This window comes from Fundulus heteroclitus, chromosome 15 (assembly GCF_011125445.2).
Source record: "Fundulus heteroclitus isolate FHET01 chromosome 15, MU-UCD_Fhet_4.1, whole genome shotgun sequence".
Classification (NCBI taxonomy): Eukaryota; Metazoa; Chordata; class Actinopteri; order Cyprinodontiformes; family Fundulidae; genus Fundulus; species Fundulus heteroclitus.
Genome location: NC_046375.1, coordinates 15,062,143 through 15,078,347, shown reverse-complemented (window position 1 = coordinate 15,078,347; position 16,205 = coordinate 15,062,143). Strand labels below are relative to the sequence as shown.

General features: G+C 40.1%; 1 protein-coding gene across 7 annotated transcripts in view; it reads left to right on the top strand.

Moving 5' to 3' along the window:
* eya4 (EYA transcriptional coactivator and phosphatase 4) overlaps nucleotides 1-16,205 on the top strand; it is a 71,575-nt gene that overhangs the window by 25,830 nt on the left and 29,540 nt on the right. For 6 of the 7 annotated variants that reach the window (XR_004932867.1, XM_012880693.3, XM_036147494.1 and 3 more), the window contains 2 exons: nucleotides 8,962-9,011; nucleotides 12,458-12,579. Coding sequence is in view for 6 of the 7 variants with exons in the window: in XM_012880693.3 (XP_012736147.2) it covers nucleotides 8,962-9,011; nucleotides 12,458-12,579 (172 nt within the window). In the remaining variant the exon portion in view is untranslated. Of the gene's footprint in view, nucleotides 1-4,331; nucleotides 4,703-8,961; nucleotides 9,012-12,457; nucleotides 12,580-16,205 lie in introns of those variants that run through there. The other variant, XM_021307613.2, reaches the window with a different exon arrangement.

Here is a 16,205-nt window from a genome sequence, read left to right as displayed (position 1 = left end):
TTTCTACACAGCAACAGATCTTCTGTCCCAAATAGACATTCTGTGCCCGTCTGAATAAACTTCTCCAACACAGGGTTATTGAGGTAAAGAAAGTTACTATAATGTTCTGGTAACATTTCCCCCAAAAATGCTTCTAACTTTGTCATTTGTTTCTAAGGATATCCGAACATAGCAAGCAAAGCAGATCACATGTCACAGACAGAAGTGGAGATATGGCAACCAATACAGTTTTTCTTTTACTACGGCCATAATTGGGAGGGGCGAATATTGCTTATATTCTAAGGAGAAATCAAGATTCAGTACCATCAGTGTAATCGGATTAGTCAATTGGAAAGTTAGTTCTCAATTAAAAAGCATACAAAAGATTGCGAACAGAGGGAAACCCGATCTATTGTAGAGAAACGTCGGCAGGGCCACAGCTTTTCCTGATATTTACTATCTGGATGACACGGTCGCGACTCAGTGGATTAGAAAACATCTTCATGGGTAAAATGACCTACTGTTGTTCCACTTGAACGACAAAGTCATTTTCAAGGCCAGGACACTTCACTCCTTTCAGGATTTTATTTTTATTTTACAGCACTTCTAAAGTCAACAGAAAGCAGCGCTGAAATATGGTATTTAGCTGCAGCAGGACACTACTCTTTACAAAACGTCAGCTCGGTGCTCTGATTATCTCATCCACTCCTCACTGGAGTGTTTTTTTTTTTGTTTTCTTTCTTTTTGTCTCTGTTTTAATTTGAGCTGTATATTTCATCAGGGATGTTTGGGGACACCTCCTCTCCTCGCTTCTCCACTTGCTGTGAAAATAAGGGTATGTTTTTGGATGACCCCCCCCCCCCCCCCCACCCCCTCCAAATGGGGTCTTGCCTGGCTAATAATAAAGTGCTTGAGTTGTCAAGCAGTTGGGCAGCACCCTAATCTGTTCTGACAGCTAGTCCTCTCCATACACTCTCTAACGTCCAGCGCTCACACACATGCTTGCATATCGACCAAAAACACACCCTCTTCAGACTTTTACTCAAATGTGAACCCACTTTCCACAGTCTATCAATCACAGTGTTTAATGAAGTTTGGGGATAAATGCCGTGGCGTTGGACTGCACATTGGTGACCAATCCATAGGCGGCTGGTTCCCAATTGAAGACAGTTCCAAATTGGTCCTCAGGCCTGTTTGCATTTTGTACCTTTTGCCTTATTCAAATAAGGTAAGACTAATGCTATGTGCATGGCCTTAAAGTATCAGTTCGCACAGAAGTGTCTATTTACATGAATGAGTTATGCTAATGTGTTTTTGTTTTTTTTCTGACCAGAATTAATGTTAGCGACTTTTTTGGACTAACTGCCACCACACAAGTGGTCCAAATTTTTCTCTCGTCTCTGTTTCCATATCTCATTTGTAAAAGACAAGAATACTGAGGCAGAAAACTGCATTTTAATACATGACAAGAGTGAACCCACAAAGACAGAAACCTGTACCTTTAAAAGCAAATGATGTTACGTATCTTGCTCAACAGTTTACAGCATGTTCGCCATATGTTTTTTATTCGGTAAGATTTTTGTATTTCAGATAGGTTCATTTAGCAGCTATACTCTGCAAATGAATCACAGAGTATGGAAGCCGACCACCGGCTGATCACCTTACAGTCAAAGCAGGACATAAAATTGTCGGAAATCAGTGCTGCAGTAAAACAAATCAATGTATTTCTATATTTAATTTAGGATCTCCTCTGATTGGTAAAGTTAATTGCATACAAAAAAGTTATTGTTTTGCTGCAACTTCTTGAATGTTCCTGCAGAGAGCAGTGGCTTAAAACCAGAACTAAGAGTGTATCATTGAAAATATCATGTTCCTTGGAAATTCACTGTTTTTTTGAAATGCAGTAGTTTAAGCTCTTTAAATAAATGTGATTTCAATATTGACCAAACAATCATGGTTATATGTTTAGTTCTGTAATTGAGCCACTTTACTTTAACACGAAAGACAAGCAGAGAAGTTGCTGCTGCATTTTGTCACACTTCAATTTTTTTATCAGGCCATCATACAAACAAGCAGCTGAAATAACAATTAATTAAAGTACATGATTAAAGATTTTGTAAGCTGATGTGCTGAAATTAGGGTAGGATTTGAAAAACAGAGCACCATAATGATGTTTAAAAGTAGCCTGCAAAGACCACATTTGCTTTCTACATGTTTTAAATGATTTTACCTTTTGACGGTGAAAGCTTTGAAATACATTATGTCAGTGAAAGCAGCTGTTTGGGTAATTGAGCCATCATAAAACACAGTTTGTGTGAGCAAAGACAACAGGAGATAATGAGATGGAAGGAAATGGCATAATCAACACGCCAATTTGTGAATGACATCATGGCCTGTATACAGTAATGTCGAACAAATTAGAACATGTGTCCTGATGAAGGTTGTTTGTCAGATTAAAAGTGCCTTTTTGAAAATAACAGCCTTTGAGCTCGTATTAAAGTACTTTTTACTAGGCCAATATTTGTTTATATAGACCTGATGTAATATTCTGATAATAAATGTGCTTTTATTAGATAAAAGCACATTTTATTAAATAATCATAATTAACAATAATATAGGGTTGTAAACATCAGTTTGTGTTTAAATCTATATAATGTGAATTGAGATACTAAAGTAAAGGATTTTTAATCCCTTGTAATTTATTGAAAATGACTAGATGTTTTTAAACTTAATTTCAAATAAAATAGGATAAATCAACAGAAATGTGTTGATGTTGGATGACTTTGTTTGCTTTCTCATGGCTGAACTCAATTGAGAGCTTCTTCTTGTTAATGGGGGGGAGGGGGGGGAGTGGCACAACACTGGGCCGGTGTTTGTGTGTGTACATCACTGCTGGAATCAGACTCACAACCTTCCAGTCTCCAAGCAACGGTGCTTGCCACTGATCCGCAGCTGCTGCTCAGGGGAGAAAAATACCGTTCAGGTTGGACCAGTATTTCAGATTTGGAAGAGAGACAATTAGATGCAGCCCAGATTCCCCAAAAGCTGTGAAATTGCCCTCTGGTCTTGTGCTAATAGGGAAGTGTGAATGATCTCACCCTAGTATCCCAGGCTCCTAATAATAACTCACTTTCTTCATTAGACAAAACCGTATCCTGAAAGCAGCTGGATAGCTCTTCACAAAGTGGCTTTGGCTTGGTCGAGAAACATGGCGATGTTCTCGATCTCCTGCCATGAGATTTTGTTACACTCCTAGTCAAGTAAAGTCAAGTCAAGCTTATTTGTATAGCACACACTGATCAACCACATTATCACTACCTCCTACAACTGAGTAGATCTTCCTTTCTGATGATACCCTTCACATAAAGTAATGATATTAATAAGGAAAACTTTATTACAGTGTTCCGAAGGGTTGTCAGGACACTAGCTGTCCTTATGAATAAAGTGCAACTGCTTTTGCTTGTTTTTTTCACAACTTAATTATTAAACCTTTCATTGGCAATAAGCCATAAACGTTCCATCACATCACTTCAAACTAAAAATGACAGAAACTTCCATACATTCCCTATATTTTTGTAAAAGTAGTCGCCTAATGATGCACGTTATTATTATTATTAAAAAGAAGACATTGATTTATCTTTCATTTGTTGTTTGCAGAGTTTATAGATGTAGGGATAGTGGCACGATGAATAGGAGAATAAAGGAAATAATCCGTGCGGTTCAGGAACGTGCGTTAGAGTTTGCTTCTTGCCCTGTCCTGGGCTCAGTGTCAGCCTGTGAAACTGTCTCGATCGTCAAAGTGAAAGAGTGCCATCTTCAGACCAATACAGCCAGGAGGTATGATGTGTGCAAGTGTCCGCTCCCATCCATCCTTCTTGCCGATTTATTTATTTTTTTAAGACCGGACACACGTGTGCAGCCGGGTGGTTCCAGTTAACACGGGTTGAAAGAGCGTTCAGGTCCACATGTGAGCCCCTGTTTTGGTGTGGGTGTCTAAGCGTGTGTGGAGGGGTTAGGGTAGAGTAGGAATGGCCGACTGAAAGGTGTGAAGTTTACGGTCCTATTTGTACTTTCTACTGCAAGGCAAGGCGCTGACCCACAACCTCGCACATTGTCTCGCTTTTTTAAAAATCCTTCGCTGATGTTTTTCTTTTAACGCGCAATTTGATTTTTAGATCGAGGCCCCAGCTCAAATTAGGCCGGGAAAAAAATAACACGCTTAACATTTTTCAAAGGGCTTAAGCTCCGAACGCAAGCATGGGTGAGTCTGTAATGAGTGACAGCTGAGGAAAAGAGGAGGAGAAGAGGAAAAAGAGGGGGTGGAGGCAGAGGAGGAGGGAAACAAGACGAGCGAAATGCTCCCCATTACTGGAGTCGGGGAAGACAGCAGCTGTGCATGGATTGACCTCAGCAGACGCAGCAGCAAAGTGGACGTGGTTTCCATGCAGCGACTCCTTTGTCTGGTCCTACAAAAGTGAGAAAGAAAAACCCCAAAAGAGAGAAAGAAGAGAGGTTTTAGAACGTGCACGGCTCCTGGAGTACAGAGTGTGAAGCAGGTAGACGGAGGAGAGAGGCATACAGGACGCTCGTGCGCGCGTGTGTGTCTCTGTTTGTGGGTGAGAGGGCAGTGCGTCTGCGTCTTGACGGGGAGCTGCCGGATTGTAGCGCTCCGTAATGCGCAGTGGAAGCGTGGGACTGCTAACTGACCTGATTACACGCTGAGGTAAGAATGGAGCTCCAAGCCTGGGAGGAAGTTTATTTTCAATTCAAAGAAAACACAATCCGCGCTCACACTCTCCATCTTATACGGGTAACTTCATCAATCAGGAGATATCGGACTGCTAAAAAGTTCTGTACTTACTGAAATATGAACTAATTCTGGAGAAAAGCAGGACAGATTCAGAGCGTCAGAAAAGTTAGTGAACTTGAGTTGAGTTAACTTTATTTTTGAATTCATTATAATATTTTATTTGTATCATTATTCCCATAAACAATCTCTCTTTTTAAATAATTGCAGCTAAAGATTTTTTTTTAAATTGCTTTTAAAATAACTGTTTTGCAGACTTCATGTAATGTTTATTACAAGAAGAAGCCTAGCTGAGCTATTCTTTTTTTCCTCTTATTTGTCCTTTTACAAGGGGAAAAAGCAGTTTGCTGCAGACCAAACCTTATTTGTGCATCTTTGTTGTTAAATTTTAGCAACGTCATCGAGCTGTTTAAGAAAAAGAAGGCTTAACAAAATAAAACGGAGCTCATCTAAAACCGTCTTCTGCTTATATCTGACTCAGTCTCGTTCGAAAGTAATAATCAAACCTCTTGTTAAGAACGGCATATTATTTGCTCAAATGAGCCTTTATTGTGCTAATTACCTGTGCTAGATGGATTTGTCCCTAGGGGAGCCGTTTCGCCGACCAGGTAGTGTTCCCGACCGGTCACCCGGTCTGCCAGGTCAAAGGTCATCTTTTTCGGTGGCTCAGGTGACACAAATGGTTTATTCAGACACGGTGGCCACCTAAGATTGAACTCAGGGGAGCTTTGTTTCTAATGTTGGAAATAAAAATTAGCCAGGCACTGGTCCTCACAGAGCTAACAATGCTGGATGTATTATCACTACAAATGTTAGATGTAATAGTTTTGCTAGCCCTTCATTTTGTCTCCAACTGGATTGCCTGTTGAAATACCTTCTGTGAATGTGTAAGAACAGCAGAATCATCCAATAAAATTAAAAATCATTTCTTAGGTAAAACATATTTGATTCAACTATGAAGTCATGTGAAATAAACGTGTTTTTTTTTTTTTTTACACTCGAAATGAGTGTGTCTAAGAGTCAAAAGATAAAAGGCTTGTCATACTGAGCGAGGCGAGGGACTCGGACACTGAGGGAAAGCGTGCGTCCTAAAAGCTTTCCGGGATCAAAGCCCGCGTGTGCTTGTGTTTTCATAGATCATGTTGAGACAGAAACCAAGCCAAGCTTGTGCATTACTGCATGCGCTTGTGTGTGTGTGTGTGTGTGTGTGTGTGTGTGTGTGTGTGTGTGTGTGTTCGGGGCCCTGCATGTGCGTTACATGTGGATTGCAGTTTCTCACGGCCATTCCCGTTGATGCTGTGACTGACAGCCTTGTTAAATTTCAGTAAAGCGTGAAACGCGACATGAAAGCAGTGTGTGTGTGTGTGTGTGTGTGTGTGTGTGTGTTGAAAGCGATCCATACGAGAAGACGGGCTGACCTTTGACCTCTGTCTTAAACAGCTAAGTGCTGCTTCTTATTCGCTCTCAGCGGGATCGTCTAATCAGAACCATAACAGGCCAACGGCGTCCTCGCCACACCGACACAAACGCACAGGCACGTCGCAGTTTCCACATAGCCCGAGTTTAGCTTCTACCTTGCACTTTTCCGCGGTGTACTTACCTATGATTGCGATAATTTGAAAATGACTCGGATGGTTGCTGCCCGGTTGAATTTTCCGGCGGGTGCGTTTTTTTTTGCCCCAGTGCGGGATTGTGTGTGTTTGGCAGCCTGCGCGTGCCCTTACACCTTGACAGTGTGTTGACACAGTGATTATAGGGCAGCTGGTACACATTGGCCCTCGCTCCACCCTGCATTTACCCGTCTAATTAGTTCCTGCTCCAAATAAGAGAGAGGAATTTTAATAGAGAACCACTGGCCGGCTGTCTGGCCCGACATCGCCTCACACAAAGGCGCGCATAAAACGAGCCTGTGTGTAGGGAGTGTATGCTGCGGTGGAAACTGAAGTACGCTTTTCCATCTTTTCCACCCCCAAGTACCCGCACGCTCTGATTGACGTGACCAAATGTCACACGTACACCCACTCACCCCCAGTCGAGGCTGAATTCAGTTTGTGCATGGACATGTTTAACAGTGAGGAGCAACCTCTCTGCTGTGACCTAACATGACCTCGCTGGGCCCTTTAAACTCTTACAGGGGGTTGAGAGCGGCGATCGAGCTCGGGATGCAGATAGGGTCACAGGTGAACAAGGGAAAGTTAATATCTGTCACTTAGACTGTAGTTAGCACTTCGAACATGCCGGCGGCTACTGCTACGGACAGCAGGTCAGGATTTATTAAGAGTTCAGGATTTTGGAAATAGGCACGAGCTGGTATGAGTTTACTGGGGTATGATTTTATTGAGTAGAAATATCACAGTATCACACTATTTACACAACCATTTAAAGGAGCAAATATAAAAAAAAAACAATTATTCCTACTGCTAACACAATACGACATTGATTGTTTAAGAATGTTATTTGAAACATAAATTAGAAACCAGATTTCATAACTACAAAACTAAGAAAAAAATACATAAACGTTCTTTCTCATTGTCAGACATTAACTTGGATTAAACTTTTCCTGTTTTAGGTCAGATCGAATCACCTAAATTGTTTTCATACAGCATGCTAATTGCCAGAATAATGAGACAAATGTTTTTGTTTAAGTTTTATTACTCTCGTCAATGTCAGACGTTTCCATACATCGGGAGCTTAATTTACACCATTTCCGTTAAATGGAGGCACGCATGTGGATGTTTGTTTAGGCAGCACCTCAGACCCACTGCTCCCGGGTGGGTTGGGGAAAAGAAACGAGCCAAGATATTGTGGACCTCCCCAAGTCTGGTTAATTGTTGGGCACAATCTCATGACGCCTGAAGGTGCCACGTTCGTCAGTCGCTTGCATCTTACAGTGGACATTCCCACGGCATTTACACAATATAAATGCCGTGGGAATGTCCAGCCATTATACTGTCAAAAAACAATTACAAATTGGCTTAATACATAAATAAATTAATGTTTTGGAATTGTCATCTCAAAGCCCTGATCTCAGGTGTGTGTAATCGAGACAACCTACAAGCTTGACTCAGCTTCACCAATTCTGTCAGCAGGAATGGGGCCATATTCTAAAAAAAAAAAAAAAAATATTGTGAAAAACTTGGGCAAGGATACCCGATACGTTTGACACAAGTCATACAGTCAAAATACTAAGGAATTGGGTATAAACTTCTGAATTTGAAGAAAGTAAAAGAAAAATGTGAAAATGAAAAAAAAAACTCCTTATTCTGACCTTTTGCAAATATAAATAATTTTGAAATATTTAAACTGATTTTAAACAGAGAGGGTTTATTTTGAATGAATACCAGACAGTGAGATCAATATGCGTTTTTTTATACTTTAATTAAAAAATCTCAATTCAGCTGCATAGGTATTACTTGTCTTGGTAGAAAGCCTTAAGCAACAATTTAGGATAAAAACCAGCAAAATTTCATGTTATTTTTCAACTTAATTTTTTTTTATGTTCCTGCTCCTTAAAAAGTAATATAGTATAACAACCTGATATTAGCTGCTCAGTTAATCAAGCTATCTGCTCCGGAAACCAACCTATTGGCAGCTGTTTGTGATGTAAAAGCTGAGAGTGATGGGTAGACCTCCATCAGTGTCCACACTATGACTGTGGGCCTAAATATTTCCACAAAGCTCAATATCTTGTATGCAAGGGAAATGTGTAGCAGCAACGGGTGGGGGAGGGACAGAACTGCATTACTGTAAAGTTCACAAAGCCCTAGATAATATATACCTTAGCCGTTTCTCTGGTATCTCGTGAGTACGAGTTTCAGCATTTTTGTACTTTAAGTACTTTTTTTTTTTACTTTAATACCTTTAACCAACCCAATCAAATTTACCAATAATAAAGAATACTTAAATAAAAATAATGTTTAGTTTTTGATAATATACATATATACACCGATGTCCCAGAAGTGTTTAGGCAGGAATTTAATCGTTGTTGTTTTTTTTAGTCACATAGGTTCATAATCCTTGTACAATGTGTCTGACTCATTAACACCAGTTTATGGGGCTCATTATGAGACACTTAACACTGGTTCTTATGAGCCGCCGGTGTGTACTGCGCCGAGTTTGTGTTTGTGAGGCTGTGTATTTGTAAAGTAATTTCCTATCCCCTGGTTTCTCTGCAGGTGAAGAAATCACACGGTGAATCTCATGTTCCAGACCCTTCAGACGCCAGGTATGCTCCTTTCTGTCTGGGGGCTGTTTACACTCAGTGTGTGTGTGTGTCCTCTTTCTCTGGTCATGGTGCAGAGAGGTGAGGTTTCACTGCAGTCGCAAGCAATGGTGAGGTCACTGGTACTTCCCAAAGGCTTTGGTTTCCGAAAAGCACACACACACACACACACACACACAAAAGAAAGATACACCGATTACCATGTGCTGAAACGCAAATGATATAAGCTGCACATGCATTTGGAGCACTGGCAATGGATCTTATATTCTGCTACATTCAACCAAAATGTTACAGATTATATGGTTTAAAGATAGAAATATGCAGTGCCTTGCAGAAGTATTCATATTTCTTGAACTTTTTTGCATTTTGCCGCCCTTCATCCCCCAAATATCAATGTATTTTATTGAGCTTTTTACGTGGTAGACCAACAAAAGTAGGGATCGATGGCAGGGTGGAGGAAAATGGGTGTATGGTGTTATTTGTTTTATATTTTTACAAATAAAAATCAGAAAAGTGTTCCACGCATGTTTGGGATGGGCGATATGGAATTAAAATTGTATGATAATATTTTGTGGTATTTATTGTGATAACAAAAAAGTAATGATATAAAACTATTTGCAGGCTTTTTTTTAGTTAACTGTATGACTGTGGCTGCTGGTCACAGCAATCATAGACCCATAAACATAAATACTGCTCTTAAAAACATGCCCATTTTTAAATAGATTTCTATCAGTTAAATAAAGATATATGACATATCATTAAACTACACTCTGTAACTGCATTTAATATTACCGTCAAATGTATTAACACTTATTGGTGCTCATATGGAAAACAAAAACTGTGGCTAAAATAGTAAAAATATAAGTTCTGACAATTCAGCCTGTTGTAGTTTTTTTAAACATAATTCAGTGACAGTGATAAATCAAATTTTTATCATGATAAGAAACCTTTCACGATAACAATCAAGGATAGGATAAATGTCCATCCCCAATTTTAATGCTTTCGGCAAGTTTACACGCAACTACCATGTAATAAACCGTCACAAAGGTGTGCAGAATTGGTAACTGTGAGAAAAATTATGATTTAAAAGAGCTTTTATGAAGAGAATTCTGAAATGCGTGGTGAGCCTTCAGCCCCCGATACTTATTTTCTAATAAATTTCTGTTTATGTAGGAGACACAGCAGAGTTGTGGGAGAAGGTGCTCTGGAATGAAACTATTTGCCAACGCGCAAAATATTCTGCGGCAGAAAACCAACACCTTCTCATCCCAACATCCGCACATTAAAATCTGGTCGTGGCAGCATCATGCTTTTCTTTAGAAGGGCAGGGAAGCTAATGAGAGTTGATGGTTGAAAAAAATATATAGACTGCCGAGGAGGTTCATCTTCCAGTGACATAATGACCCTAAAGTCACAGCCAGAGCTACAGTGGAATGGTTTCAACCTGAGCGTATTCATGTGTAAAAATGTCCCAGTCAAAGTCCAGACCTAAATCTAACTGAGAATCAGTTGCAAGATTTGAATATTGCTGCTCGCAGATGCAGTTGCCATCCAATCGGACTGAACTTGAGATATTTTGTAAAGAAGAACGACAACAAAATTTCAGTCACTAGACGTGCAAAACTGGTAGAAACGTTCCCTCAACGGATTTGCAGGTGTCACTGCAGCAAAGGGTGGTTCTGTAAAGCAACGACTGTGTGTGTGTGTGTGTTGGGGGGGGGGGGGGGGGGGGGGGTCTGAATAGAAAATGTATGCCACAATTTACAGATATTTATCATGTTGGAAAACCTTGTATCCTTTTCCTTCTACATCACAGTTATGAGGTCCTTTGAGCTGGTCTGTCAAATAAATTGACAGTAGAATCCAAAGAAGTTAATCGTTGTAACATGACCCAAAATTAAAGGTACATGGATAGTTTTACAAGGCACTGAAGTTTCTAACTCTGTAGCTCCTTGGAAGGAGACATCAGCGGTGTGAAGCTCTTTTGTTCTTATTCTGAAATAATGAATTAAACTGAAAAAGAAACCCTTTCCAGTTAATCTGGAATGAATATAATCTTAAACTACATCCCTGAATCTGCCTTACGTCTTTGACTCCAGCGAGCGGTCCGTTTTTACTAGAATTTTGCTCATTTTGGTCAAAGACCAGACGTAATGTGAAAACCAGAAAAAGAGTTTATGAAACACCAAATCCTGCCACTGCCTCTCGAGAGGAGCAAAAAAACAGAGAGGGGGGAAAATGGGCAAGGAGGGGAGAGAGAATTATTTCCTCCTGTCGAAAGACAAAAGTGAAGATAGATGAAGCGTTCTGAGCACTCTAAAAGTAAAAAAGCAACATTATCTGTTAGATTTGCCAACTTCCTGCAAATAAGGAAGACTTCCTTTTAAGGCCAGATGTGCAGGAGAAGACTACATCTTACGTTGTAGAATAGTAATATATATGAATTGTTTGTTCTTTGCATATTTAATTTTTGCATATCATCCTCAGGCAACTATATACGTTTTATTATTTATCTGCATTTGGCTTGCAGTTATGTGTAGAGATGCTATCTGTCCACTGCGTTGGGTTGGTCACTCTTTCCTGCAGCAGCTCGCATAATATCCGTTTTTTTTCCATCTCTGTCTTTGTTTGGCACTTTGATGCATCAAACAAAAGGAAGGGTCTGACAAAACCTAGTGGGCGCAGTGACTCAGGGATCTCTCTCACACACATTTATATGCGATTCTGCCCGCGCACACTGTGAGTTAACAGTGAACTATTTCTTCCCCCGAAGAACGTCTCCAACTACTGCTTGGAGGCTTCAGTGAATGACTATTCATACATCTGAGTTTCAAGTCTTTTTTTTTTTTATTACAATGTGCATGAATGCATGAAGAGTTGCAAGAAGATATTTATTTCTTGAGGATGTGCTTCCTTTTCCATTTTAAATCTAAAAAGTACCATAGATCTATATAAACATTGAGGGCCGACATATTGCATGAACTCCAGCTGTTATTTCATCCATTCTCCGTCAAGCTGCCCGTAAGCTCACTCTCACACCCTCGGTTTATCATCACCACCTTGTGTGCTGATCCATCCCAGTCATGCATGTAGAGCACATTGTAAAAACTGAAGCGTGGCAGGCTGCGGGTTTGTATCTCAGCCCGCGAGTGCATAGACACATCCGCACACATGCGCACACATCCCAGGCCATAAAATAGCCAGCGAGCCCGTAGACAGGGTCTAACGCCTCTGAACACATGCTCGGCTTAGCTGACCGGTGCTGAGCTGCATGAGGTTTATGACCCGGGGTGAATGTACTAGTATGTGGCTGAATGTGCTCACTGGGGAGTTTTGCATATTAAATCAAAGAGGTAGGTCTTCCAGCTGCGAGAGTTTAGTTCTGTTGGTTTTTTTATTTGATTTGTCCATCTTATTGCTCCCCTGCCCTCCATCCTCCTCTCTGTTAGGTCTATGGAAATGCAGGACCTAGCCAGTCCTCATAACCGCGTGGGAGCCGGAGACTCAACAGGCTCCAAACTGGACAAGAACAACCTTGGCAGTCCCTCCATCACCACTAATGGAACAGGAGGTGAGCAGGCAGAGCATGTTCGCCGGTTTTGACTGCGATGGGAAGGTTACTTTAAAGTCATCTATCGGTCTCATAAACTTCAGTTTATTTTAAGAGGATATTATGTAATAAACCAACATAAAGTAACGCTTAATTGTGAAGTGGAAGGATTCTTTTTAGAAATTACTAATCTGAAAAGTGCGGTGTGCAATTGAATTAAGCCTCCCTGAGTCGATAGAATCACTTTCAGTGTAACGTATGCCGCAGGTCTATAGTGGCGTGTGTCTAGCAGCTTTCCACATCCAAAGACAGAAGTTTTTCCACCTTCCTCTTCACAAAAAGGCTCTAGCTCTGTCATTTTAATTAGCAAGTGTCTGTCAAGTTAAATCTTTTGGTCTATAAGGTTTGCTCCCATGATTGTCCTGTATTTGTTTTATTATTCCCATTAATTCCCATTCTGCACACAGGCCAAACAGCTCAGTTCTGGTCTCGTCTGTCCAAAGTAACTTCTTCTACATCTTTGTTGTGCTCAGTACAACACTTGTGGCAAAACTGCAAATTGGACTTTGTGGCTATAACTTGATCATTTGTTTAAATAATAAAGCAGCCCATGTGACAACATTTACAAGGCATTGTTATTTTATGTGGTCAACATGAAAGATTCCAAGTGGAAAGCAAATATGTGTTAACTGTGTGGTAAAATGTGCGTGCGTGGTATTAGAAAATATTGGGAGGGTCACGTGTTCCATTCTTACCCTGGAAAACATTGATTTAAAGGTAATCTCCCAATGATAAAACTGCTTGGCAGAATGACTAAAATCAGGAGAAAAGATCCAGTTGTTTAAAAGCAGCAACATAGATAAAGCCTGAGTATTAGTTCTGAGTATTAGTTCTTCTTCCCCTAAAGTTTTAATATAAATATTGTTTAATATCTGAATTTGTAATTTCTGCATTTCCCCCACCACCTAAAGCATTATAGTACGTTTGTGTTTTGCTTTTGTGAAAATAAGTTTCCTAATTCCTAAATTCTCCTAAATCACCACCAAGGTAAAAAATATATACATATATATATATTAAAAAAAAATATGAATGTCAACAAAAACCTTTACAGCTCAACCTTTAGCAAAATCTTGGCTTGGCAAATCTTATAAGTTGTTTTTCCACTTAGATAAATTATGTTTTTGTGGGACATGAAAATAAAGAGTGAATCATGTATTTAATGTAGCAACACCAAGCGGCAGTAAACACCTTCTGACAGGGTTTAAAACCGCTGCGTTTACTGCCTGAAACCTTAAAACCTAAATCACGCAGTAAATACAACCCCTGAGCATTTCCACAGAACATCCGAAAAGCACGAATACAAAGCGGACTTGATTTGTATGAAAGCATTTGAACACAACATCATGGAGCCTATTGTAAAAATACAACAAATTGTTTAAGATTTTCAACCTCTGCTGATAAATACAGGTTGAGGACTTGCATCTAGACAAAATCAGACAAATGCAAATGCATGAGTGCACACTAACACACTGGCATAAGGGCTTCAGTAAACCACCACAGAATGTGTGTAAACACACAGTAAAGCTCTTCTGCTTTCATCCGCTAACCACTTGGCAAACTGCATCTGTCCGTGTGTTGAGTTTTAAGTGCAAGCCCAAAATCCTACTGGAAACTATTTCCTCTACAAGAGCATTAAAGCATCACTGCTGTCGTAGATGTCAACACCAGCTTGCGCTTTTTTTTTCTTTCTTCCCCTGTTCTCTCTTCACCAACGATTTTTTTCCCCCCTCGCCCATAATTGATCTTTTTTGCATCCGTCTTTGTTATCCTTTCTCTTTGGGCTTCAAATGAGTTTGACAAAGCAGTTAGATGTAATAACACTGGATTTAAAGCTTTTATTAAAGACAAGCCTTTTGATCTAACCACAATTTAATGTGCAGATGACAGTAGAAAAAAGTCTGACCTTGCAGTTTGGTGATCTCGACGTGTCAACAGAGACACGGCTACGTTTATAGCGCTGCCTCGGGTGGACTAACACCAAATTCAGACGCCATCAAGTCATTTCTGATGAGCTCACAGTTAATAGTTAAAGCAGACAGAGTCAGAACTACACACAGACAGCCAAAACAAACTACATAACCAGCATTCCCCTCACCTGACATCAGCCAACACTCGGGCCCATGGGCCATCTCCACAGCAACTCATTTGTCTTCATTACAGCTGGTCCACTGGGTTCTATTGCTCCCTGAGGGGATTAATGAAGCTGGCCGGAATTAAATGGAGTTCTCATATGGTCGCTGATGAGTTTTAATCATGTTCAAAGAAGTGACCATAACCGTATGTAATATATAAAGAGGGTCAGGAGGCGTTCTGTTTTGTATTGGTGATCACGTACTGTTGCTGGTTCCTTTGTTGGGAAGCATTTTATACACATATGTGCACAGATTGAAGCAGAGAAAGATGCATCAAACAGCTTGCTTTTAAAGCCTTTACACTTCTACCACTTAAATGGCTCCATCTTTTATTTAGCCGCACAATGATCCGGATTTAGGTTTCTTGAGTTGACACTTAAACGGCGCTGTGAAAAGGTGATTGCCCTATTACAGATTATTTCTGTTTTAACTGTTTTTTTAATCAAATTATGATTTGATTCATTAACTATGTTTACATGCACAAAATTTCACAACTGGATTAAAATGTATTCGCATTAAGCAATCGGATCGTACCGTTTATATGGTCACACAATGAATTAATCCGATCATAATGTGCGCGTATATGCACCTGGCTCTATTCAGGACCAGGCTGGATAATGTTCTAACGATGGTCGAAGCGTTTACTGAGTGGGCAACTTTTATTTTGTCGAACAGAAAGGTTATAACGGGAATGCCGACAGTTTTGCTTCCCGACATATTTCCGCCACTTACCAACGCGGAAATACATCACGTTTATGTCAGATGTACATGCGCACTCGGGTCACTTTGCCACAGTCTGAATAACTTGAGCCTGACAAGTGTTTATACGCACATTGATTTTCAATGAGCATAAACCACCTCTTTCATTTGGATTACAATTTCATTCTCATTCAGCTTAATCTAATCATATTCTGACCGGCCTGTTTACATGACACTTTTTTATTCCTCATGGCCCTTTATTTCAATTACTTTTGTCCATGTAAACGTAGCTAGTGAAGTAGAACAGCTAACCAAACCAACCTAATAGGTAGTTGTGCCACCCTTAACAGCAACAACTGACATCAAGATAACTTGCAATGAGTCTTCAAGATCAGTACTGAGGGAGTTTGGCCATTTCTCCTTTGCAGAAATATTTTATTTCTGTCCATTGGAGGGTTTTGAGTATGAATGGCATGCTGAAGATCATACAGCAATATCTGAACTTAACTTAAATCTAGACTTTGATTAGGCCAGTGTGATCGGGCGTCCTGTACAGATGACTGGTCATTCAGCTGCAGGATGTTCTAGTTGGGGGCAAATGTATGATTCCATTAATTACAGCAAGCTATCCAGGTCTTGATGAGGATATGATGATGAGGCTTTGTTTTAAAATCAAATGCTTTGAGGATCTTCGAGACTTTTGGAGAAGGAATGTGGGACGGGTCTTTATTTTTTTTTCTGGAGGAAGAAGTGGTT